Raw genomic sequence first — 27,827 nt, 5'->3', positions numbered from 1 at the left:
TCGGTTATAAGAACACAAGCTAAGTAAGTTTATGTTGGAATAGGCGTAGTTCATAAACGTTAGCATTGTTAAAAAAGAAAGCGTTCGGTGGTGCCGCACCTCGCTACAAGCGGTTGAAAGATCATCGCAGGTGTAGGGGCGTGACACCCTTGTTGGTGGAGAGACCTCCTTGTTGGTGGAACAAGGGACCCACCTCCGCCCAAAGATTTGACTGTTAATCCTACAAAGCTATACACATTGTTAGTGTATGAGACACCTTGTTCGTGGAACAAAGGACCCACCTCCACCGAAAAATTTCACTACTAATCCTACAAAACCATACACATTATACCCTTCTAATTTGGACTTGTGAACTCTTAAAAAAAAAAAAACACTTTTTTTAACCATTAATGCCAGTCAAACTATATATAAACCTTTCAAATTTAACTCTCCCCTAATCTCTGTCTCTCTCTCTGTTTGCATGAAGGACTTCAACTGCACAGGAAATGGTTGTACGGCTTAGGCGGGTCCCCTTCCATAAATCATAATCTATCCCTCAAATTCCATGTAGCGTTTGGGCAAGTATGGGTTTTACAGTTTCATATATTTCATCTCTGCTATAGCAAATTTTTATCGAAGGATCATTGCCATGGAGTTTCTGAAGCATGTGAGCGGTCTGGCACGCTGCAGCTTGCTCAGACATCATTTTACTCACCAGTGTTATGCCGGAGTTCCTGCTCTGCCACTCCTGCATGTGACCACGAGGGGACTTGCCTCCTCCAAACTCTTCGTCGGAGGTTTGTTCTTTGCATTGTGCTTCATTTTGGTTTTAGCGATTTTGCGTTGGCCTGTTCCTAGGATTCCTCACAGAATCCGGTGCCCATGGATTTTGATGGGAAGTTTTAATTGTCTAAAGGCTTGCCATGGCATGCTGATGAGAAGACTCTCAAAGATGCATTTTCAACCTATGGAGACGTGACTGAAGGTTAGAATCTCATTTCTGCTCAGTGCACCTTATTCAACATGCACAGAACATTTTATTAATTGGTGAAAATTCTCTCTGTTATTGCTACTGTTCAAATTCTCATTGACTCGCTTCCAAAAGCTATGCAACCTTGAAGTGCATATCAGACCCGGTTAGATGGGTTTGTACTAGCGTACATATCGAATGCACTCATTGCAAACCCTATGGATTCAACACACTTTAACACGTGAATAAAAAATAAATACAGAGTATTGATGGATTCCCTTACCTGAGCTGTGTAATGCACCTCAGCCTTTTCAAGTGCAACTGCCAAGTTAGGTTTAGAAATACACACAGATACAATACTGTTGGGTTGCGAGTTGTACCTATATTTAGTTTCGGACCCGGTGCCAATCAGGCTACTTCCACTGTACTTCATTTTTAGTTATCCAAGCCTCTCCACTTGACTTAATAATGTTTGTAATTCTTAGTTCGCACATTCATAAGCTTCGTGTCCACAATCAATTCAATTTCTTTCCTTTTCTTCTTTCCCAGTTACTCCTTCTAAGCCATGCCCACAGTGTCAGCAAATTTATCATTTCGCCCTGCATCATATGTATAAATGTCTAAAACATTGAAGATCAGATTGATATCCAATTCCTCTGGCCAGTCAATGGCACATGTGTTGCCATTTATCCGCATGAAAATTTTACATGGTTCATTTTTCTCTACTTCAACTTGTTGCACGTGCCCTTTGAAAACCAATCTTTTTCAGGTACACGACCACCTGTTCTCTAACTTGTATGACTTTTCCTTCCTACGAAGATCTGTCCGTGCCTTATATTTTTCTCTTGTCTCCTTTAGCTTCTGCTTTGCTTGCACCTGAACATCATAGATATGCTTTGTCAGCTTTTTGGCATCTCTACTAACATGCACAACTGATAAATCTACAAATACTTTCCAGTTCATTCCATAAACTATCGAAAAAGGCAACTGTCTTGCAGATTTATTCAAATTAGAATTGTAGGCAAACTCAGCTTGTGGGAAAGCCAAATTCCATTTTGTTAGGTTTTATCCGACATTCTCTGCGACATGTTTCCAATTCTTTTATTTACTACCTCCATTTCACTGTGGCTGAAAGTGAAACTTATACAATTTTCAGCATCCCCTTTTAAGCTGAACATGGGGTCACATAGAAAATGTACAAATGGGAGTGGATGTATAAATACCCAACTCTATATAATGTTGGTCATGGCCAAAAATGAGAATGGGCTTATAAATGCCCAACTCAATATAAGGTCAGCTATTGTCGAAAATGAGATTACATCTCTTTTTTCATCATCACCCCTTAATTTTAATAAGGGGCCACAGAGAGAAGGCAATACCTCACAAGATTCACATTCCCCTTAATGCTGAATGAGGGCCTCATAGAAAATACATTATATGTTACTCCCCTTGATCACCATACCTCCCACACTAGCATGATTGCATGATTACAGAAGTTGTTGGAGATGGTCTTTGGTAAAGGTACATAAGAAGAGACTTCTGCAGGATATGATATAGACTAGTCCTTAAAAGGTCCTTGTGATCAACCTTTGTCCGTCGAAGCACTGTAGGAGGAGATTTTGAGGAAACACTTGTATTCTGATCAAATGCACTATGGAAGGGATTTGACTATAAATTGATCAAGTTTTTCAAATTTCAATTTGATATTTGAGTGAGAGGAGAGGGAAATTCGTTTCTTTTTTCCATTCCAAATGATCATGAAAAAACATAAACATCATATGTCACAGGATGGTTTGTATCGACTCGACCTTATGCCTATAGTTAGGTATTATCCGAAGGGGTAGAATAGAAGTTGTTCTTGGGAGAGATGGCTGAGTGGTTGATGGCTCTAGTCTTGAAAACTAGTTGGTAAATTAACTATTGAGGTCCATTGAAACTTGTGAGAATCAACTATAGGCGAATCATTTTTAAGAAGCAATGGATAAGATCTTGGGAGACCATGAGTAGGAACTTCATTAAGTTCACTTTCTTTCCACTATTCTATTGTTGATAATTGAAGAGGAAAGACCCATATGTGGAGTGCACAAATTCATGTACAATGTTAGATGAATCCATTAATTTTAATAACAATGGAAGAAGAAGCTTTCGTAAAGTCTTTAGAAGTTTACCTTGCTTGGTCCAAGAGAAAACGAGGTACCAACTTCTTCCAGGAAAAAATCTGCAGTTCTACCTATTGTTACAAAAAAATACAAGAGAGTGTTGGCCTTAGAGTAGAGTTTAAAACCTTGGAAAAGCCCCTTGGAAACCATAGAAAAAGTACGTTTTCCTTCAAGGAGGGTTTAAACCCTAGAAAAAATGCGCTAACCTTGAAGGAGGGTTAAACCCTAAAAGAATAATTGTAGCCTCGAAGGAGGGTTTAATACTAAACCCTAGTAAAACCCTTGGAAGTCCTAGAAAAGGAGATGATTGAAAAACACCTAGTTTTGCAATTGCAAAGTACTATTAAGCGATGCCACTAGGCAAAAATATTTTAGATCAATTGTTGAATTGAATAAGTGAGATTAATACTCACTCTAATACCATGTTCAAATTCATGAAAGATGTTAATTTTTAGGGCTAGATTGTTCTCTGCTGAAGATAATTGCACTTTTAAACCTTTTCAACATTTTACATTACATTCACCCCATAACATCATATTATCATTAGCAATTATGTAAAGAGAACAATAACTTCAACAATGCAGCGGAATAGAAAAGAACAACAGAAGAAAAGCATACTCAATCGAGATACCATGATTTAGGTCAGAGAACAGGGCAAAACCCCACAAGGGGGAAAACCGAACCAACTTTTTCTTCTATTAGATATTCATTAAATGTTCAGCTGAGATACATAGTACAATAAGAATGAGACATCTTCATCAATCATATTAGGTCACATGGGGCTAATCCAAGTCAGTTCATGGGGCCAATCCAAGTCAGTTCACAACTTCATTTGTGAATTGAACGAAACGAGTCCAAGAGAGCTGCTATCATATCACAATATCACATCTGCCATAGAGACACCGTCACATCTGTCATAGAAGCACTGTCATCACTGTCAAACGAGCACTGCCATCACTGTCATAGGAACATTGTCATCACCGTTAAAGCAGCACTGTAATCACTGTCATCACTATCTTTGGAGCACTGACATTGATTACTGTTACATCATCATCATCATTCATCATTGATGTATCAAAGTCACTGTTACTGCTATACAACATGGTTACTACCATACAAGATTACTGCTGCTGTCATATATCAGAGATTACTGTTATTAAGGTAAGAGTATGTTATCCATGTTACAGTTAACCATTACTGTCATATACTTCAGATCACTGAGATATAGGACATTGTTACATGACCAGGTCACTATCACAACATGCCTTAACAGAGGTCACTCTGTCATGTTCATTGAAGATATGCCCAAGCATCACTGACACTACTACTAAAGAATTAGCTCAAACATTACTGTCACAAAGGTACCAATATCATGTCATGGATTACTGTCAAATATCTCAAGTTCCTTTGCTGTTCAGTTTATCAAATGTGCAAATATCGTAACACAAACAACACTGGATTAGGGCAGCAACATATCCCAAAAATGTTACACCAAATTAGGTCTAGAAGGCCATACCAATCATGTCCTATCTGTCCAACCATTGTCCTCTTAGCTTGCTGGAAGTCGCCTTCATCTCAGAGAAAGGCCGCACATGATGAGCTCATTAGGCCGCATATATAATCAGAGAGAGAGCGCATTTGAACAGAGATTAGGCTGCAGTTGTGAGACACTGTAGTTCACAGATGTTTGTCCACAAACACAGAGAATAATCTGAAGTTGCGATCCACAGTAGGCCGCAAATGTTAGGTGCATTAGGCCGCAAAGCTGAGGTGTATAAGGTCACAGAGATTAGTGCCATTAGGCCGCTAAACAAACCACTGTTAGGCCGCAGAAAGGAGCCTTCATTAGGCCACAGACACACCCTCAATAAGCCACAGAGAAAGCCTCAGATAGGCCACAAAATTGCCTCAGAATAGCCCGCAAACTTGCCTCAGAATAGGCCGCAGACTTGCCTCAGAAGATATCCGAACTTAGATACAAATGGAGGAGGATGAGTGCCTATTTATAGTTGTTGCCACCTATGAAGGGTCACGTCCTTTAGGCAAGTCGACATGTCAATATGAAGTCGACTTGGAGAGAAACATAAAATTTGAATTAACATTAAATATATTTTCCAATTTTTTCGCCCATATAATTTTGTCACAATAATTATATTTATTTATCCATTCTGAATTCTTCTTTGACCATTATAAATTCTCTTTGGGACACGATGGGATTTCTTTGTGGTAGTTGGGTTTCCCTTTGGGGAAATTCATCCCGAAGCTGCTCAAATTTCAACACTTCCTCTCAGCTAGGGAGGAATGTCCATCTGCATCATAAATCTCATCTCAGATGTCTCATCATATCTCATCTCATCTTATTTCACCTCATAGAAGAAGAACAATCCACAATCAATGGTAGGGGAGATCGATTAGATCCTCCAAACCCTACTAGAATCCAGGTCGACTTCCATGACCTTCGTCTCAGTTGCACCAACAAGATATCCATCTCATTACATCTCGTCTCAACTTGTCTTTCCTTTGATCATCAACTGAGTAATGGTGTCTCGATCTAAAGAAGAAGAATCATCATAGGGGAGCTCCGACTTCCACCCTATATCCACGAAAAATAGGCGAGATTAATCTACCACCCTATATCTGATCGAAAATAGGCAGGATATGACTTACCATGAAAGGTAAGGATCACAGTCTATCCTATTGTCCGACAATAGGTAGGATACCCAACTTGTCATAAGTGACAAGGATCATACATCCTATCGCTTGTTGATCTTCCTACCTCAACCCTCAAGAATAAAGTGGTAGAACACTTGCATCCTTTCACTTGGGGAGGATACCCAACTTACCAGAGGTAAGGATCACACACTCCCAAGTCTCTCCTCATCCATTGGCTAGATGGATGGCAATCCCAACAAGCCCAGCTTGTGGGTAGGATGCATACTGGGGTATATTCTGTCAAGTCCAGTTTGATGATAGAGGAGGATTGCCCAACTTGTCATAAATGATAAGGATCACACACACCCTACAGTGACAATAGGCAGGATAGCCCAACTTGCCATAAATGACAAGGATCGCACATCCTATTGTCCATAGATCCCTCAACCTTAGGAGCTCTCATGGCTCAATTCCTCACCTTGGGAGCTCAGACAAGGGGGGCAACAATTAGTTGTGACCCTTACTCAGGAGGGTCACATCCGTGAGTTCAATATGTGTCTGAAGACCAAGAACTTCCCTTTTGGCAATGGCTTGGTAAGAATATCTGCTATCTACTCATCTGTTGAAGTCTTGTTGCTTCAATGTCGGAGCCTTACTGCTTCCTTTGCACCATATCTTGGATATAGTGATATTCAATCTCAAAATGCTTGGATCGATCATAAAACACAAAATTCTCTAAAAGTCAGTATATCATAGTCATGCCCAACACATGCTCAAGCAGCTCTCCAAAGAGCTTTCTCAGTCATACTATCTCATAGCTAGCCATGCTAGCAACAATTTGCTCTGCCTTAGTCATACTCAAATCAACAAAATTCTGTTTCGAGCTCATCTAGGAAATCATGGTAGACCCCAAATTACTGCAACATCCAAATGTGCTTTTCCTGTCAACAACAGTTTCAGTCTCAGTCAACATCGGTGTATCCATCAAATTTTCGATAGTGTGTCTCAACCCATGATTACTAAGTTCATCTAGATATCCAATATACATATCCAGGCTCTATCTGGCTCATGCTGCAAAGCAAGAATTCATCTGACTACCAGCTCATCATGGGATCCATCAAATCTTAATCTAAAGAGGAGTTTCTTTCAATTGCTTAAGAGTAAAACATTATGTCAAATCTTTGTCAACATACTTCCTTTAACAAGGAAGTCCTCATCATCTCTCTACCGCATTAATAATTGCAAGTAGTGGATCACTTGGGCTCAGAGGTCAGCATCCTCTGGTACTGATGAGATGATCTGATCCTGGCAGAAGTAAACTGTTAGCATATATAAAACCAAATATCAAAGACGTACTTTCATTATGAAGAGAGGTTGGAGTCTGCATCAGATGACCAACATTCCAAACATGCCAAGTCTACGGGACTTGCTAGAGTCCATATTGGCCTTTCTTCAATTTGTAATCTTGAATCTCATCTTACGTGCCTCAAAGCCTTGAGGTAGCTCCTAGAATGCTTCTTCTTAAATGTCATGGAGAAAGTCAACTTTTCATACATTTGATAATAATGCATTAGGCAACAAGAGCTACGATCTTCTTCCTCTGAGAGCATGTGGCATGTTCCTTATCATTGCTGTACTTAATATCACGAAAGCATCTGTCACTGATGGTTCTTGCATGAAGGACATATTGCTTCTCATCCTTTTTCTCATCTCATAATATCTTATTGTTACATGACGATATGCTCCCTCTAAATAGAAAGCCTTCTTCAATCATAGATATCAACCTGAGATCCTCTCTTCAAGATCTGAGCTCTTGTCCATCTATCAAGTGCCACTCTAATCATGGGATGGTTTTGCATTCTTCGCAATCTCGATATAGAGGACTAGGTCCTTCCAACCATTCGATGTACATGTTGACCCCAGAACAAGAGCGAGAACAATAATAACTTATTTCCAGTTTACTGGAATAATCATCAATTTAGCATGCATCTATGTTGCAGGAAATGTGGTATAGGGGTCCGTTTCCGTACGGGTCCGTTTCCGTATGGAAACAGGTACGAAACGTGGAAACGCGTTTCCGGTATAGGGGTCCGTTTCCGTATGGAAACAGGTACGAAACGCGGAAACGCGTTTGGTACGGCCGTGAAACGCGTTTCCGGCCGGCCGGAAACGCGTTTCAGGGCCGTACGACCCACGTTTCCTCATTAACTTGTGTTTTTTTTAATTTACTTTTAGGGTATGTTAGTGACTTCTTGTTGCTTCTAGATGCGTGTTTAAAGTTATAAAAGTGAATTTTTGCCTTAGTGTTGATATGCAGTTCATCAGGAAGTTTGAGGGATATGTAGTTCATGGTAATGTTAAATTCTTAAAGTAAAAGTGATATTCTCCTTTGTTTTTCATTTTCATCCTTTTACTTAAATTTTTAACATTACCATGAAATGACTCAGGATGTTTGAGAGTGGTTTCGCCCTCATTGGATTTCATATGGAGAAAGTAGAATTTTAGATCTCACTCAAAATTCAGCAGACTTATTTGTTTTTCAGGATTTCAGGATTAGAGGGATTGCAATGTTTCCATTGGATTTTATCATGTACTAGGGTATGGAACTTGTATTTAATCAAGAGAACCAAGCCCTCTATGCAGGGGAAACTCCCAATAATCAAGATCATGTAGGGTACTAGGGTATGAAACGTGTATTTAATCAAGAGCACTAAGGTCGTTCGACTATGTAGGAGGAGACTCCTAATACAACAGTGGTCCTTCTAAAGAATGGGATGTGGATGCAGAAAATCCTGATTTGGATCTCTCTCTTGCAGCCTTATAGTCTTTATTGTACTTGCAGCCTCATATATTAATATAAATAAAGGCTGATTTTGAGATTTGGATATATAATAAAGGTTGGTTTTGGATATTCCGATATTTTTATTTTCATTATGTGATCATTCATGAGTAAATGTGATGTAAATTAAATCTTAATGTTTAAGTGTAATAAATTATAATGTATCATTTATGCTTTATGATTGCACATATATATATATTTAAATATTTGCAATATCTATATAAATCTTAATGTTAAGTGTAATAAATTATAATGTATCATTTATGCTTTATGATTGCACATATATATATATTTAAATATTTTCAATATCTATATATATATATATATATATATATATATATATATATATATATTCGCGTTTCACCGTTTCCAAAATTTGGGGAGGTCGCGTTTCGTATCGCTTCCCGTTTCGGAAACTCGTAGCCGTTTCCCCGTTTCGTGCAACTTAGGCATGCATAGAGTTGGAGCTTCAGTTAAGTGGAGTCTTCATCAGTTTGACTACAGAACGAGGTGGAAGTTAGTAGTTCAGTTAGAGCAAGTTATTCTTCAGTCTTGGTTGAAGGAAGGACGAGTTATAACTCCAGTGATGATTGCAGAGAGAACCAGTTTGACTTAGTTAACTTGTCAATCACAACTCAAGTTCTAAATCTGTACTTGCCTAGTTTAGCATAGATCGAATCTATAAAGAGAGGACGGAGGCGTAAGGAATTCACAAGTTTTGTGCACAAAGGTTTGTGACAAGACAAAGCTCACAGGTTGTGAGAGAGCCTTGTTTGTGGAGAGCGTAGAGAGCTTGTGTCCTAAGTAATAGGAGATCACAAGTGCGCTAGGATTTAGGAGCTGGGATCAAGGGTTGGCACGACAAGTTCAAGCTATATCAGCAGGAGAACAAGTATGTTGTTAGAGGGACATATTGCTTTTTATTTGATTCAATTGCTCCAAGACAATCAATAAAATAGCCACATCAAGGAAGCAGGTTTTCCTAGTTGGGTTTCCTGAGAAATCAAGTGTGTGAATTTGTGTGATGTGTTTTTATTCCGCTGCATCTGAATTGTTAAGAAAATTTGTATCTTGGTGAAAGGAAGCTAGTTTCAGTTTTCAGTTATTCATCTAAGTAGTTGCAAAGTTTCAAGGAAAATTTAACATTTATCTGTCACAATGTACATGAAGGGGAAACAGAGAGTACCCAGGAGAAGGAAATTACAGGGAGGTAAAATATAACATAACATTCAGACATGAAATTCAAATGTGCTTTGTGCTTGTGTAAGTGACCCAACAACCTGTCGGGTGCATCTGCTAGGGCAAAGGTGTGTAGATCCAAAAACCCCTTGGGCTACATTTGGGGAAAAACTGCCTTTATTTATCTGTCTCTTCCTCCCTATAAAAAATAAGGAGTGAGGAAGAATTCAAACTTCTACAAAGGAAGAAGAAGACCTGGATTGTTAATCAAGGATTAGTGGTTCACAATGTAACTAATCATCAACTAACTCATCCATGATAACTTCCCATGCGACACATTTGACTAGTCGTTGACATGCTTTTAATCTCGCATGCATACAACTAATGTGTAGGCAACATTCAAAAAATATTTCTGCTGTTCTTTCCTATAGGACCTATAGGTAACACAAAAAATAGTCTGAAAACGACAGAAGCACATATCACTGCAATTAAGTATGTGGAAGTATTTTAAACATCTTAAATCATAGAAAATTTATTTTTCGCTGCAAAATATCACCAAAATGGATGGAAACATAGTCAAATTGAAGCCAAAGGATGGACCATTTCAGATCCCATCACTATCTTATGCACTTGCATCACTATTATCCAGAAAGCTACATTTATATTTTGGCTCGTTGATCTTTCTGTCTTTCTTATAAGTTTAGGGAAATTTACCCCTTTGCATGTTTTTTGTAGACACATTTTTTTGTCAAAGCATCATTGTAATTTTCTGCTCATCAATTTTTCATTTTTGCCCTGGTCTTTTCTTGTTTACTTTAGTTGGAACTGCTTCTGCATTAATGATAAAGGTAGATATGATCCTTGAGGAAAGGCTAAAAGTGTGTCAAATATGTATATCTTACAAAGAAGCTTTATAGATAACCACATTCGATTGATGATGATACAAATAACACAACTTTTCAGAAGCATCTCTTTAACTGAACACAGAAGCAAAACTGTATAGCATATTTGGCTCCATATTAAACATCACAAAAAATAATAGGTCCCTGAAAGGGTTTCTGTAATGAATATAAATAATTAATAGTAACAATGATTGGTATATTGAAGAGGCATGTCTCTTAGGACATGACCATTCGTGAAGGGGCACCCGTGTAGGAATATATATGGGACCCTCACTTGTAACCAGCCATATTCTCATTCATACATTTTATATATATACATATATCCTCAATGGACATCTTCATATTCCAAGTGTTTTGGAGTATTTAACTTGTGAGTATGAACTTTGTTCGCTACATTGGTATCAGAGCTATTCGATCCTTCGGCCGCTCAACTGTTGCACAAAGCCAATCTAATCTGGCCTTTGGCCATAAAAAAAAGAAAGAAAAGAAAATAAAATCAATGAAAAATTGTAAAGAAAGAATATATAATATTAAAAGAAGATATATATATATATATCCCAAAGGAACCCAACAACCCACTTGACACATAGCTACTAGTAAACATTTGGGGGTCTATGACTTGTCCTCCTCTTCGTAAACTGGGTCACAATGGGGGGATTTGAATCTTGGATCTCTTAGTTTTCTTAGAACTCACATTACTTCAATCACTAATTGAGCTGCCCCCCGGGACTATATGTATATATATTTTATCTGTTTCTTTAAACTGAAAAATAAATAATATAAATTATATCAGAAAAAAGTATAAAAAAGGAGAATTATATATCTTAAAAAATTTATTTTAAAATAATAAGCTGGCCCAAAGTTGTCAACTGGCCCAATGCCGCCACAGTCAGGCTTCTCATGGCCAACGTTAGCTTGCTCCACCACAAGGCCACCTCGATCAACTGCCATGGCTGCTATCTGCACCCGCTGCACCACTCTGCTCGACCATACCACAGTCACAGCGGAATTAGCCGCCGCTCAATGGTAGCCACAACCGAACCAACCACCATTTCTTTTTGTAGTATGCCATCCACAATTCCCAATGATTAGTCGATCAGTCGCAGTACCATTTGATCATACCATCCAACATACTCCATGCTTACACACAAAATCATAGTCTACAAAGCCTTATTTGTTCATTGCCCGTTCAATAGTTATTGTCGGCAATTCATGTGTATTATCACCGTCCCCCTGTGCATATGTGCTCCACTATTATTTTAATCAACTCCTCTGAAAGCCGCGACCTTACAAGGCTATATTTCAATTCCTTACAAGTCAATTTGAAGTTAAAAGAAGGCTATATCATTTGGCCGTAATTGAAGTTTATTTATATTTTATTTTTTAATAAAGAAAAGTTGTTATATATATATATATATGAAAAGAAAGAGTATTATAATTAATATGAATATTTTAAAGGTACGTAATTTAACAAGAAAAAAGGGGTAACTAGATATTTTTATAAAGAAAAGCCAAAAGGGAATTTTTTTTTTCCTTATATAAGGAGATTAAGGTGTATAAAAGGAGTTTTGAAGTAAAAAGAGCAGTCATAAAGTCTTTTATATAAGGAGAAAGAGGTATTATAAAAATAATATCTAAATTCAAAAAAAAATAAAATTATATTGCAGGGAAATATACCTCAAAGAAGACAAGAAAGAATGGAAGATGAGTTCCTCATGTAAGTCAACATTTTGAACTAAATGTCCATTTTGTGAAATGAAATTTGAGCATGGGTCGTTTTAAAAAAATACAAAATATGTGGAAATATATTTATTATGAAAGAATATGAAGGTAATGAGCAGATGCAAATGAAAATATTAGAGAAAGAACTCACAAAACTTGAACAAAAATTTGAGGTATCAGAAAAGAAACATAAAGTTGTCGAAGATATGTTTTACAGTGAGTCAAAAGAAAAGGACAAGGTAATTTTGTGACAAAGGGACCATAGTAAAAAATTACTTGCGAAGGTCAATAAGTCCAAAGCTACAAAGAAAAAATTACAAGAAGAAAATCAATATCTCGAAAAGAAATTCAATGAGAATCTATCGGAGAAGGAAGAAAATTTGCACTTAAAAAACCTTAATCAAAAGTTATTAGAAGAAATCAAAGATTTAAAAAATGAGAAGCTTGAGCATCAAAATGAAGTTAAATCAAAAGCTAAAGAACTTTCACGTTAAAAAAATCATAATAAAAATTGCTTACTCAGTTTAAAAAACCTAAAGATAATAAGAAATCATTGAAGAATAAATTCAAAGAACTTATCGCCAAAGAAGCATCAAAATCTTCAGATGTAGCAGTGCAAGTTGAAGAAAAAGGAACAAACACGGATCCCATTAATCTCACAATTCAAACAAATCCAAATCCAATTGAAGTGAAGACATACTCAAATGCTGCAGTTCAAAAGATAGAAAGTCCAAGAGGAAATCCAATAAGTAGTTCAACAACATCCATACTTGAAGTAAATAAAGAAATTACCAAAAGCATGATGAAGGAAAATTAGGTGACAAGAAATCTGTATCAACATCCTCATCATAAAAGCATTGGATTTCAATGAGAAATCCGTATCGACATCCTCATCGACACGTTGACACGTTGACGTTGAAAAGGGGCCTTATTAAACTATATAACCAGTTAAACTTGAGGTTAATTTCCTCTAAGTGCAAAAGAACTCAAATCTAATAGAATTAACAAGTTAAAAGACTAAACTAAACTAATTGCGTTGAAAATTGTAGCAAGTGAAGGTCTTCTCTGGATTGTGTCTTAGCCAGAAAGACAATGAGTTGTCTTTCCCTTGACCATGGAGCGAGTTCACGGAGATTGTGAGTGTGTTTCTAGTTTGCGGGAATAATATTCACAAGTTCGTGTGTAGTGTTGGAGGATCAGTCACATGGATCCTTCTTTAGTTAACTACAGGATAGATGGTAGTTCAAATTTAGAAAGGGACGAGTTGGGAACTTCAGTGTTTGATTGGAGGACGAGTTATAACTCCAAGTGATGATTGGAGCAGAGAACTAGTTTGACTCAGTTAGCTAGTCCGTCACAACTTGACTTCCAAATTTGTAACTTGCCTATTATAGCATGGACAATCCATAACAGAAGGATGAAAGACACAAAGTTAATTCACTATTGTTGTGTGCACGAGTTTGTGCGTGATCTCTTTGCTTGTGGTGTGTGTAGCCTTGAGGAGCAAGCATGCACTGGGCTGGTGAGCAGACTTGCAAAAATATTTGGGAGCTGCGTCCTAAATAATAAGAGACCTGGGGTGCACAGAAATAGGAGCCTGCTGCACTACAAAATAAGAGCTTTTGTGTGCATAGAAATAGGACCTAGTGCACTAGGAAATAGGGCTGTTGGTGTGCAAAATTTGAGCAGGAATCAATTGTTTTTCAAGGTGAGGCCAAGCTAATTTAGCGAGAGAACAAGTCTGTTCTTAGTGTGACAGATTGCCTTGTAAGAGATTCAATTTCTCAAACGCTATTGATAAAATACTACGACGAAGAAGAGGGTTTTCCCAAGAAATAAAGTGTGCAAATTTGTGTGACTATGTTTTTATTTCTGCGTTTATATTTTGGTGCTTATCAATGAAGAAATTTTGTATCTTTGTGAAAGAAAGTTTGCAATTGCATTAGTTTTCAATTATTCACTAAATAGTTGCAGAATCTCGTGGAAAATTAACATGGTATCAGAGCAGAGATCAACATAAAGATCAACACCAAGTTGATCATTAGTGAAGAGTGCAGATCAAAGTTTTGAAGGAGGAGTTCTTGGGATAAGCAAGATGCCGGTTCAAGGAATGAGAGCAGATCACTATTTAGAGGGGGCCTCTAACTTCTGCTCATGGAAAGAGCGAATATCAGTAGTGTTGGAAGATCATGGGGTGCTCGAATTTATAAAGCAAGCTCAAGTGCCACCCCAAGATCCCCAACAGTTGGCCTAGCATAATAAGAATGATACCATGGCGAGAATGATCATTCCAGAAGGGGTCAAGGACCATATCATTCCTCATCTCCATGGGAAGAAGACATCATTTGAGATGTTTAAAGCCATCTTAGATCTGTATCAAGGTTTCAGTGATGTCAGAGAGCTAGCTCTCAAGGAGAAGCTAAGAAGTATCATGATGAGCAAAGGAGAGCCCATTGTCATATATCTTTCAAAATTCACTTAGGTTTGGGATGAACTAGGTGGGGTGGACAAGATAGTAGCAGAAAAAGACCATGTGTGTCTTGCGTTTTTAGGACTCCATAAGTCTTGTATGGCTTCCAGGATGCAGTGAGTGTGAGAGAAAATTTTCTCAGTTGGGAAAGGTTTTGGAGTGACTGCGTTCAAGAAGAAATCCGAAGAGGGACGAGAGAGGGTAGATTGGCGAAGACAGAGGACGAGGAGAACTTTGCCCTGGCAGGCAAAGGCAACAAAGCCAAGGGCAAGAAGGGAAAAGGCAAGGTTGAGAACCAGTCAGAAGGGAGAGAAGAAGAAGAAGGATCTAAGCAAGATCAAGTACTTCCATTGCCATGAGTTTAGGCACCATGTCACTAAGTGTCCTAACAGGAAGAAGGGGTTCAGTAAGCATCACGTGGTTGCATCAACTGAGGTAGATGGGTTTGCTTCTCATTTCAAGAAATACTTCTCATTGATTGCTTGCATGGGAAGCTTAGTAGGGAGCAACATATGGTATATTGATTCTGGAGCAACCTTTAATATGATTGGGAACAGGGAATATTTCAGCTAGTTGGAGGAGGACATGCAAGTACATATTGAGCTAGGAGATAATGGCAAGTATGCGACCAAGGGAGTTGGTACTGACAGCTTTGAGAGGGGTTCTGGGAGTGTTATCCATCTCAAAGATGTTCTCTATGTTCCAGACCTGAAGAAGAACCTTGTTTCCTCTGCAACCCTAGAGGAAAAGGCTTATGATGTCCTCTTCAACAAAGGTAAGGCTTACCTCAAGCATCTAGCTTTTGGATCAATGAAGTAGATAGGTGTGAGGATGAAAAATCTCTATAGGTTGCAAGTCGAGACGTGCAACCTTGAGTAGCAAGGCAACAAGTGAGCAGAATAGAGATGTAGGAGAGCTTTGGCACAAACGCATGAGACACTTGCGTCATGAGGTGCTGAAGACCCTACAGCAGATAGCCAGAGGGCTACTGCAATATAGTATTGACAAGAATGGAGTGTGCAAGGAATGCACACTTAGCAAGTATGAGTCATCTTTCTAGAGCCGAGATAACATAGCCAAAGGGATTTTGGAGCTGGTGCATTCAGATGTATGTGAGCCCTTCTCTTCTCCATCACTTATGAGACACAGGTATTATGTTACTTTCATAGATGATCATTCTCGAAAAACTTGGATATTTTTTATGAAGAAGAAAGATGAGGTCTTAACCAAGTTCATGGAGTTTAAGGCCTTGGTAGAAAACCAAACTGGGAAGAATATCAAAGCAGTGAGGAGTGACAATGGCGGGGAATATATCTCCAATGCCTTCAAGGACTTGTGTGCCAAGGAGGGCATTAAGAGAGAGCTGACAACACCCCATAACCCTTAGCAGAATGGGGTGGCTAAAAGAAAGAATTGCAGCATAGTTGGAGCGGCCAAGGCCATGTTGCATGATCAAGGACTGCCTATGTTCTTATGGAAAGAGGTATGCAACGCTGCAATATTTCTACAAACAGAAGTCCACAAAGGGTGCTTGGACGAGTTACACCAGAGGAGGCTTTCACAGGTAAGAAGCTTCATATTTCACACTTCTGTATCCTTGGCACAAAAGTTTATTGCCATGTGTCCAAAGATAACAGGAAGAAGCTGGAGCCCACAATTGAAAAGGGTATTTTCGTGGGTTACAATGAGACATCTCAGGCGTACAGGGTGTATATTCCATCACTCAAGAAGACAGTTATCAGGTGGTACGTGAGGTTTGAGGAGGACAAAGCTTTGAGGGAATCCTTAGAGCGATAACAATTTGGAGTACCAAAGGAGGAGCTACTCGCTCCTGAGGAGGAGCCTTAGCTAGGATCATAGATTGAGTCTCATCCAGGTGGCAAGAGGGCTGCACAACAGGATGATGAGTAGGACAAACTAGGACAAGAGTAGGCAACTACTCAGTTATAGACTCCTGGCATAGGGAGGAAGAGAGCCAAGTGGGTCGACAAGTTGATTCAAGAGGCCCAAGAGCATGTTGAAGCTCCTAGCTCTATGTTCTGGTAGAGCAAGCAGCCACAAAGGTACACCGGGTATATGGCACTGCTGATAGAGTTGTTGGACACAAAGCCTTCTTGTTATGAGGAGGCAACCTCTCAGCAGGTTTGGGAGGATGCCATGGTGGAGGAATATTCCTCTATCATGAAGAACAATGTCTGGGAGATTGTGCCATGTCCAGAGGGCAAATCAGCAGTAGCCTCGTGTTGGATGTACAAGGTGAAGCATGGAGTAGATGGGAGTGTGGAGAAGTACAAGGTTAGGTTTGTGGCCAAGGGATTCTCATAGGTTGAGGGCATCGACTATGATGAGACGTCTGCCCTAGTAGCACGATATTCATCCATCAGGATGATTTTGACACTTGCTGCATAGATTGGTTGGAAGATCCACCAGATGGACATGAAGACAACATTCCTCAATGGAGTGGTTGAGGAGGAGATCTAAATGGAGTAGTCAGAAGGGTTTGAGAAGTTCAACAGAGACACACATGTGTGCATGTTGAAGAGAGCTCTTTATGGGCTCAAGCAGGCTCCAAGAGCATGGTACACTCATATTGACAACTACCTTCGAGGATTGGGCTTCACTAAGAGTGAGGCGGATCCCAACCTGTACTACATCATGGTTGGAGGGCTTCTGCTCATTCTAGTTCTCTATGTTGACGACCTTATATTGACTGGAGCAGATAACTTGATTCAAGATTGCAAGGTAGACCTTGCAAGGGAGTTTGAGATGAAGGATATAGGGCTTATGCACTATTTCCTTGGATTGGAGGTTTGGCAGGGTGATGGTGAGATCTTCTTGGGATAGGGAAAGTACACACAAGAGATTATCAAGAGGTTTCATATGCAGGATTGCAGGCCCATGGCCATGCCTCTAGTCACAAATTGGAAGAAGGTGGATGCTAACATAGCAGAACGAGTAGATGCTACAGTATACAAACAGCTCATCGGGTCATTGATGTATTTGGTCAACACAAGACTTGATATTTATTTTGTACTAAACTGAGTCAGTTCATGATGGAATCGACTAGAGTTCACTGGGTTGCTGTGAAGCATGTTTTGAGATATATCAGAGGCATAGCAGATTATGGATTGTGGTACAGACATGTTGATGGGGTGAGGCTTGAGGGCTTCACAAACGTAGACTGGGCAGGGTGCTCCACAGATCGGAAGAGTAGTTCAGGTTGCATCTTCAACATTAGGTCAACAATTGTTTGTTGGTTTAGCAGGAAGTAGAGATCAGTTACACTTAGTTCAACAAAGGCCGAGTACATGGCTGCCAGTTTGGCAATGTGTGAAGCTATTTGGATGAGGAAGTTACTTGTGAGACTTTTCAAATAGGGTATGGAGCCTATTGTGATACATTGTGACAATCAGAGTTGCATTAAGCTCTCTCAGAATCCAGTGTTTTATGATCACTCCAAGCATATCAAGATCAGGTATCATCATCTTAGAGGTTGTGTGCAGAAAGGGATAATGAAGCTACCAGACATTCCAACATAGGAGCAGACACAAATATCTTGATGAAGGCATTGGAAAGAAGCAGTATCGTCTATTTCAGAGACAAGTTGGGAGTTGTACAAAATCCCTTCCTCTCTAAGAGGGAGTGTTGAAAATTGTAGCAAGTGAAGGTCTTCTTTGGCTTGTGCCTTAGCTAGAAAGACCATGAGTTGTCTTTCCCGTTGATCATGGAGCGAGTGCATGGAGATAGTGAGTGTGTTTCCAGTTTGCGGGAATGATATTCACAAGTTCATGCGTAGTGTTGGAGGATCAATCACGTGGATCCTTCTTCAGTTAACTACAGGATAGATGGCAGTTCAGATTTAGAAAAGGAGGAGTTGGGAACTTCAGTCTTTGATTGAAGGAGGATGAGTTATAACTCCAAGTGATGATTGGAGAAGAGAACCAGTTCAACTAAATTAACTAGTCTGTCACAACTTAACTTTCAAATTTGTAATTTGCCTATTATAGCATGGACAAACTCTATAAAGGAAGGACAAAAGGCACACAATTAATTCATTATTGTTGTGTGCACGAGTTGGTGTATGATCTCTTTGCTTGTGGTGTGCATAGCCTTGAGGAGGAAGCACACACTGGTTTGGTGAGCAGACTTGCGCAAAGATTTAGGAGCTGCGTCCTAAATAATAGGAGACCTGGTGCGCACAGAAATAGGAGCTTGCTATACTACAAAATATGAGTTTTTTTGTGCACAGAAATAGGCCCTAGTGCGCTAGGAAATAGGGTTGTTTGTGTGCAAAAGTTTAGGAGCAAGAATCAAGTGTCTTCCAGGGTGAGTCCAAGCTAGTTCAGTGAGAGAACAAGTCTGTTCTCAATGTGACAGATTGCCTTGTAAGAGATTCAACTACTCAAACTCTATCAATAAAATACTACAACAAATAAGAGCGGTTTCCCAAGAAATCAAATGTGCAAATTTGTGTGGCTATGTTTTTATTTCTGCGTTTCTGTGTTGCATGGGTACCCGCACCCGGGGGTGGGGTTCTCGAACCCGTCCCGGGTTCCCGCACCCAAGTACCGGATTCGGGTATGGGTTCTTCCTAGACGAACCCAGAAGAACCGGGTTCTTCAAAAAAAAAATTTGGGTTCTTTTCCTTTAACGGGTTCTTGGGTTCTTCGGGTGCTTGGGTTCTTGGGTTCTTCGGGTTGGGTTCTTTGGGTTCTTCGGGTTCTTGGGTTCTTCATAAAAAAAATTATATTAAAAATTTAATTTTCAAATAATTTTTTTTTTATTGAAATTTAAAAAATAACTTATAACAAAGGTAAAACTTATAACAAAACCTAAAAAACCCTAAATCAATTCTTGTAAATCAATTTGGAATGAAACATTCTTCCATGGTCCTTACCATCAAAACCTGTGTTGCACGGGTACCCGCACCCGGTTTTTTAAGTTTTTTACAAGTCTTGTTTTTTAAGAATTCTTGTAAATCAATTTGGAATGAAACATTCATTCCCGAGCCAAATAACCATCAAATTATAAACTGTAAATGCACACATACAGGTTCAGACATTTTCGGTCAAATAGAAAGTAGGATTGAGACCAGCCATAAGCTGTAATCAGCTGATGCTGTTAAATGGCGAAGGGCTATTTTGGACAATGGCTAAATTAAGTATCAAAATCTGCCAATTTCTCACAGCATTCTGATAACATCATGTTAAGATTAAAACTAGGAAAATATGCCTAAATCATATATGGTCTCTACAGACTTGTACACCAAGTAATCTCTAAAAACTGCGAAGATGTTTTATGTTTAGGTAATTAATATTCAGGCAGAGCTTCACACTCAAAGACAAACTATCCCTCAAGCCATCAGATGGCTGCTGTGCATTTTATTGGGAAACAAAGACTGATAAGCGTGTTTTGTGCAAGGGTAAGGCTGCCACTGTTTTTTGGATTGCTTTACCACAGAGCACACCATGCATGGGGCAGGTGGATGATTAGACATCAAGAAAATTCTAGACCACTATCAGGTTGAGAAGAATCTCCTATGAAAAAATTGTGTTTTTATATGGGAGAGACTAAACATTCAAAGCAAAGTTACAAGCTCAAGCTCCAGCCAGAATGAGCAATTTCAATAAGGAGAGAAGCTGTCTTGAAATTAGAGGAGGAGGCAGAAATGCTAACACTCCTTGGCTGTGTAGGAGGAAGGGTCTGTACAACCACAACCTAATTCATTGATAGGCATCCTTGCAAATGAACCTAAGCTGCATAGTTATTTTAAAGCCTGTGTGTGACAAAATCTGTCCCAAGTTTCACCAAAATAGCTGAGTCTAGCATTTATCCTAGTATGTATTTTAAATTTTCAGTTTTAGTAGTAGCCTTGAGCTCTCTCACATAGCTGTCACAGTGTCATGGTTACATGGAAAAGATTCAAAAGAACAGTGTTTTGGTGATAAATTTTGAAATTTCAATGTCAATGTTGAATGTTCAATGATGTGCATGTTTAAATGATTATCATTAAAGTTTTCTTGTTTAAAGTTGAAAAAATATACAAATTCAAATTTCATATATATTATTAATTATAAATTTATAATTTATAAAATATAATTATTAAAATTTAATATTATTATATTACCCGACGAACCCACGCACCCTGTTTCCAAAAATGCCGTCCCCGTCCCCGTCCCCGCACCCACGTTTCCTGGCAACATAGCTGCGTTTATATTCCTCTGCTTATCAGTTAAGAAATTCTATATCTTTGTGAAAGAAAGTTTGCAGTTTCATGAGTTTTCAGTTATTCACCAAGTAGTTGCAGAATCTCGTGGAAAATTAACAAATTGCATAAAAGGAAATGAAAGGATTGCAATTGCCAAACTTGTGATAAAGATGCCTTTCATAAATAAATAATGCTTTTAAGAAAAAGGAACAAGCACAACTTACAAGGAACTTCCAGCTAATAGGCAAACGAAATTGTAATAGAGCAAGCTATGAACAATAGTTAATTGCAAGGAAAGGAATGCTGAAAAAATATATGAAATCAAAAGAATGGAGTTAGTTCATAAGACTTATCTAAAAAATTTGCATGTAAAGCTTAGACACTATGAACTATGTTTGCATGAAATGAAAATTGAATGGAAGTGTAAACAACTAAGTCATTCAATCAATCACATGAAGACCTTCCCCAAATGGTGAAAAGTGGGATGCCAAGGGGAAAAAATTCCCAAGCTCCCAAGAATAAGTGCCTCTTTATTATGTTAGCTCCCTCTTATAAAGTGAGGGATGAAAAAGGGAATTTTTTGGGGAGGAGTTTACAACTGATCCCTCAAAAGGGAAAGGTACTTACGTAAGGGAAAGGTACTTACTTCCAATAGTTACAAGTGATAAAAAAATCAAACTAGAAGCTACTTGGAAATAATTACAAAATTTGGTTTGATCTTTCACTCAATGGTAAGATCAAAACCCAAAAAACTTAGAACTCCCTTTATGGATGAAGAAGAGAAGTCTCAATGAGTTACAAAATGGTGAATCCTTGAAGGATCCTTGGAATGTAGAACCACTTAAAAAATGTACAATGAAAGGGTTTAATGGTTCAAGAGTTTGCTTTGTCCTTGTTGCTCAAATCCACCAATGTTCTTCCCCTTTCCAAGGCTGCCCCAAAATCAACCAAAAGTGAGCTACTCCTTATCCGTAAATCTGTCCAAAATGGCAGTCAAGGACAACAATTAGCAAGGTTCCTTTAAACCAATCTCCAAAGCTTAGCATGGGTTAGTTTCAAATGCAAACAAAACTACCAAGTAAATCCAACTAATCTCTACTCTATTTTGGCTAAGGAAACCAAGTGAACTTGGTTCCTTCTTAGACAAATAGGATCACTGCTGTGACCAACAACCCAAGAAAAAGCCTTTTGCTTGATTTTGTAAATGAAAGCACAAGTAAGGTGACCAATAAAATTTAGATCTGAAATGATGGAAGGAAGAAAATATAGAGGCTTGTGGAAACCCTCTTTGATCTTTCTTCTTTGAGTTGCTTTGGAGAGTCTTTGGCCTTTTGAACTATGTATTCCTTGAAATCAATGGAGTTGGCTAGTCTATCATAAGGCATCCCCAACTCCAATGCAATTGGTAACCTGTTTCAAAGCATACCCAATCTTGAACGAACAAGTATTAGTGTCAAAGGGAACTTGCCATATGATGGAAAATTTGGATTTGTTGTTCAACTGAGAACATACAAATCTCAACTAAGCCTAGGATATGTGCAAGCCCAAGGAAAACTACAAGTAATTGTAGCTTTCCTTCCTTACACAAGAATGCCATCAGGCTATAACACAAAATAATTGCAATGCAACAAAGAACTCAATAGAAAAATACGGTGTTACCTCATGCTACAAGGAAAAACAACATAAAACCAATCTTGATGACCTCCAAAGTCTTTACTTCTTATTACTTAAATAAAAATTTGACAGTGTAACAACAACCTTCTAGCTTCCAATTATGAGAGGCAATGAGCCCATGGGTTACATTTATACACAAATGGGAGGAAATCCCAATGCAAAAACTGAATGGCAAGTGGAAGAGGTGACAATCTCTATGCAAGGTCGAATTCTCCATTTGTATAATGGATCGGCTGTAGGTGTCCTTGCTGGCCAGCGTAGCATCTTCCTTAAGCTGTGCATAATCCTACTTGACTGGCAATGTATTCTTTGAGATCTGCGTGCTATTCTTTGAGGACGCCATGTGTGAGAAGAGTGGAGTCGTAGGGGGAACCAATCCCCACTTAACTGACAACCAAAACTAGTTATAACGCTCACCAAAATATGCGTCCTCAAACTTATGCGTATCTCTGCTAGAGGCAACTTCCAAACAGATCTGTGCATTAATTCTGATTGGCTGTGTAGAGTTCAGTGGGAGACAAGAGGGGGACAAGTGGGGGATAAGCTCCAATCACTGAAGCAACAATTGACATCTGATCCATAAAACCCGTGCCCAAAACATGCCAAAATGTGCTGCGTATTAGCTGTAGGGACTGGCAATTTATACTTAATTTTAACTTAGGCCTGTTGCACACTTTTTGTCAAAGTTCCAAGGAAGCAGATATGCCAATTTTTTTTCAAAAGATTGGATCTTCAACCATCAGTTTATTGAGTTATTATAAGCCCATTATGCAAATTTATAATGTAAATGATGCTAGTAAGACTGTTTGTATATGTAACAACCTAAAGAAACCTATTATTTTGGCAAAAATTTCATCCTAGGAGGTTTTTCATCTTACTGATTCATGTGTGTTTGTAAACACGGATGGTCGACAGAGTTTTTTCCTCCAACCTCATCCCAAAGCTAAGGTGGAATTCTTCGTCAAAATCTTAGGTAAGTCCTAGTGTTCTAGTCGAGTATTATGTAAAAGTGATTTGAGAATAATTTAAGTTAATTGGGTAAATTATTTTATTACAAATCACTTTGTCTACTAGATCATATTGTGTCGTAGAATTGGGTATATAATTTGAGAGTCTATACCGAATGGGTGTCCCTCCTTTGAGGTTTAAATTATAAAAATCTTACGTAAAGAATATTTTAGTGCATGGTCCCTCATACTTAGACACCATGGCTAAAATATTAGAGGGTGGAAAAAATTATTAATCCCCTCAGGTGTCAATTAATTAAATTTTTTTGGCAAAAATAAATTAAAATCCTAAGCCAAAAAGTTAAATAATTAGATTCAAATTTAAATGTCTAGAGAAATTAAATTCTCCAAGTGGAAAAATTTGTGGGTCTCAAAGGAATTAATTTTTGTAGGTCCCCCACCAAGGGAATATTGGAAATTTCAAGAAAAATTGGACTCTTGGACCTTGGTGGTTAAGTCATAGTCAAATTTTCGAGGAAATTAGCTCAAAATAATTAATTTTTATCTAATAAAAAATGGATTTAATGAAAAATTCGAAAATTCCTTAAACATAATTATTTCGACGACAAAGATTAAAAGATTATCAAGGATTTATCAACGACTGAGATTAATTTGATGAGAATCAAGCCAACTAGTTGTTATTTTTCCACTTGGAGGGTTTATCTATAAATTAGAGACATTTGAGTCTCAAGCCATCTGATTTTTCGCTAAGAAAATTTTGTAGAAAAGTTGATGTAACGCTACCCTCCCATTGGGAACATTTTTTGAATCATAATAAAGACTTTGGGGTGCAATTCATGGTGTTCAATGTTAATTGATTTGTGGTATGTGCTGGCATGAACTTTCCTATATTGTGCTTAATTATTTTTAAAAGTTTGTTTTTCATTAGATGGGGATAAGAACATTCTATTAATAGATTTTGGGTCTATTTTAGGTGATTTGATTCACCATATGTCTAACAAGCTTTCTTGAGAAAAATATATAGTGTTTGCAGGTTCTCTAGTCCTTGGGCTCCAAGTTCACAAACTGTGGGCATGAACTGACCTTGTTTGGACTTCAGATATTTGTTGTGGTTTATCTAAATTCATTAAGGTTGTAGCTTGCATCTAATTTCAAAAGTTTTATTAGCCATTTATCAAAGGAAATTTTATAAAATTTATTTCTCAAAATTTATTTCAAAATCCTTGTATATTTGTAAATTTTTTTTTGTAGGTGAGATAAAATGGAGAATGCTAAAATAGAGCTAGATCTAGTCTCTAATTTTTTTTGCAGGGCCAACTATTGAAGGGTTTGCAGTAAATTCCGGATTTGAAGATTTTATTTTTTATTTATTTTATTTTATTTTGCAGTTGGGTTTTCAAATTTTAGCCCTCTCAGGCCCGAATCCGGCCTCTCCAAGGTTAGCGTCAGCCTCTAAGTTCTCTGCATCATCCTAAAGGGCCATTGCATAATCTTTTATGGCCTCTCGGAGGCCTGCATTACCCTCCAGACCTCTCGGCCTCTTCTTTTCGGTCCTGCGTCAGGGGTTTTTGGCCTTTTTAGGCCTCGCCATGGGTCTAGGAAGCCTCAACCCCCTTCTCTGCTTTAGACGACAACCCTAGAGAGCTTGCCGTGGGTTTCTAAGCCCCTTAGGGCCTAGCCGCAACACTTCTAGGGTTTTTTCTTGCCGTTCCTCGCCTCTGTTTTTCAACTTCCCTTTTGAGCCCTCTTCTCCTCTCTTTACCCCCAACATTGACCTCTTTGGCCTCTTTTCCCTAGCTGTTGACTTTTTTGAGCTCTTTTCTCTTGCCCTTAGCCCTCTTCTAGCCCTAATTTGACCTCTGTCCATTTTTGAATTTTTTGGGACTAAATACTTGGTGGGTTTTGCAGAAATTTGGCTCAAAAGCTTGTGTTTTTAGGTGACAACTTCATTGCAAAATTTTGGCAAATTTGGGCAAAGTGATTTACAAGGCCTTGGAGCTAGGGTTTTCTCTCTAAACCTTCATTCTCTGACTATTTTGTCACAACTGTAATAATATCTTCATAATAGTGAATTAAAAGCCTTAAAAACATATCTAATTGGTCAAAACCAATGTTACGAATATCGCGATCGGGATTAAATCGACAAGGAGAAAAATCCGGAAAAAATCGGTAAATACAAAAATGTTCATTTTTTTTTTCAATTTTTTTAATATCTAAAGCATCTACAACATAAAATAAATGCATTGACACATAAATATGATAAAAGAACTAATATATAAGATGTGTAATATCATTTCTAGTGCTACATCACACATAACGGTGAATCATGTCCTGAATATTAAGTCCTGGCTCCCGAGTCCCAACTCAGCCTCAAAATATCAACAAAAAATATAATAATGTATCTCATATCATGAGTCATAATGTCATATACAATGAAATGAACCAAATAACTAATACTACTGATTTCCTCTGCCTCTCTTACGAGAAAATGCAATAGCTTTCCCTCTAAATGTAGATGCCGGTGGAGTTGGCAGTGGACTCTGTTGTGCTCTAGAAGTTGAAGAACTAGGAGCTACAGGAGGTAGACCACGTCCTCTACTGGTGACAGAGTTAGCCTGGGTAGGTGGTGTCACCTCCTCCTGTTGCTCCTCCTCCTCCTCCCCCTGTACGCCCTCCACTACCTCCTGCTCTAACCAATCATTGACAGACTCCATGAGAGGCCTCTCGCCCTCAACCCTCCATGCAGCAGTGTTGTCAATCCCATCCAATGAGATAGGTGTCCTTTCAAGTTGCCTCACCCACAATCGAAGATTGTAATAGACATAAACCATGTCATTAAGTCGCTGGGACTCCAACTTGTACAAAGGTCATAAAATAATAATTATAAAAAAAATTATTTAATGAATTCAAAAAATTAATTGGAAATTTGGAATATTTTAAGTTTTAAGTTCAACCTATTGCGTTTCTTGGTGTGTATTTTTTCAAATACACTCCAATTGTGCTCGCAGCCTGAGGAGCTACATGTTTGGCTGAGGATTCGAATGGCAAGCTTTCGCAGATGGGGTACTTTGGCACCATAACTTCTCCACCATGCATCTACAACAAAATTACAAATAAGATGAACATAAGAAAAAAATGAAATTTAAAAGTTGAAGCAAAGTATGAAGTTATGAACTTGAAGAGACAATGGAATTTGAAACAAACTAAAAAATACTTGGCATTTTAGTCTTCCTATCAACCACAACCATTTCAAAGTTAAATGTGCCACTTGCCATCCTGTATATCTCCATTTCTTTGGAGATTTCTGCACGTTCTGCTGGAGATGACACCATCCTCTGAACATAGGTGAAGAATCCATCCATAACCTTAGCATCAAATAAGAACCCACAGGGGTAAGCAAATGCGGGGTTCAGGTAGATCCCTGTAGCATGAATGGGACGATGGAGTGTGTTGTTTCATCGTTCATCAATCACTGCCCATAGGAGGAGTTGTTTCTGAAACCCCTCATCTCCCTTATCATCATAGTAGGTCCAAATGGATTCTTTGGCCCTGTCCATGGCCTCATACAAGTAGCCCATTGTGGGCTTGTCACCATCAACTAATTGAAGAACCTTTACCAAAGGTTCAGTAATGTTGCATGCCTCCTGCACTTCCGCCCAAAAACTTTCCTGGTATGAAACTAATCTGCATATGGCCTCTCCCTTTGGTTTGCGGCTAAATGCCAAAACACGCCACTGATCTGAAAGAAACATTCTTTTCACATTCCACATAGAATTCACGAGGGATTGAAGAGATATGAAACTGGTGGCAAATCGTGTAATGGTGGGGCGCACCAACTCCTTGTTGTTGGTGAATGTTGTAGGAATTTACAGGGTAAGTTCCTCAGAAAGAATACCAAAAGGACACCGCCCACAACCAGATCACAGATCAATACACCAGTATTTTTGACGTGGTTAAAACCCTCAAAGAGGGAAACAGTCCACGGCCTGTCCCAACGTGGGTACTACAGGCAATTTATTAATCAAAGAATGAAAATTTACATAAGCTTCTCTCATGCACGGATTACCCGAACAATGACCCTCCATGCGCTTTAAATAGAACTCAT

At 38.5% G+C, this 27,827-nt stretch overlaps 1 protein-coding gene across 1 annotated transcript in view; it reads left to right on the top strand.

Annotated features, from left to right (window-relative positions):
- The first annotated feature begins 441 nt into the window (after window positions 1–441).
- Window positions 442–27,827, top strand: part of LOC149166854 (glycine-rich RNA-binding protein 4, mitochondrial-like) — an 82,218-nt gene continuing 54,832 nt past the window's right edge. Inside the window, exons 1-2 of the mRNA XM_089432792.1 lie at window positions 442–776; window positions 896–964. Of these exons, the coding sequence (XP_089288918.1) occupies window positions 629–776; window positions 896–964 (217 nt within the window). The 5' untranslated portion in view covers window positions 442–628. The remainder of the gene's footprint in view (window positions 777–895; window positions 965–27,827) is intronic.

Source organism: Pinus tabuliformis, chromosome 5_1 (genome assembly GCF_031772625.1).
Source record: "Pinus tabuliformis cultivar Carrire ecotype Pingquan chromosome 5_1, CPIR1, whole genome shotgun sequence".
NCBI lineage: Eukaryota > Viridiplantae > Streptophyta > Pinopsida > Pinales > Pinaceae > Pinus > Pinus tabuliformis.
This window is presented reverse-complemented; position numbering and strand designations above follow the sequence as displayed.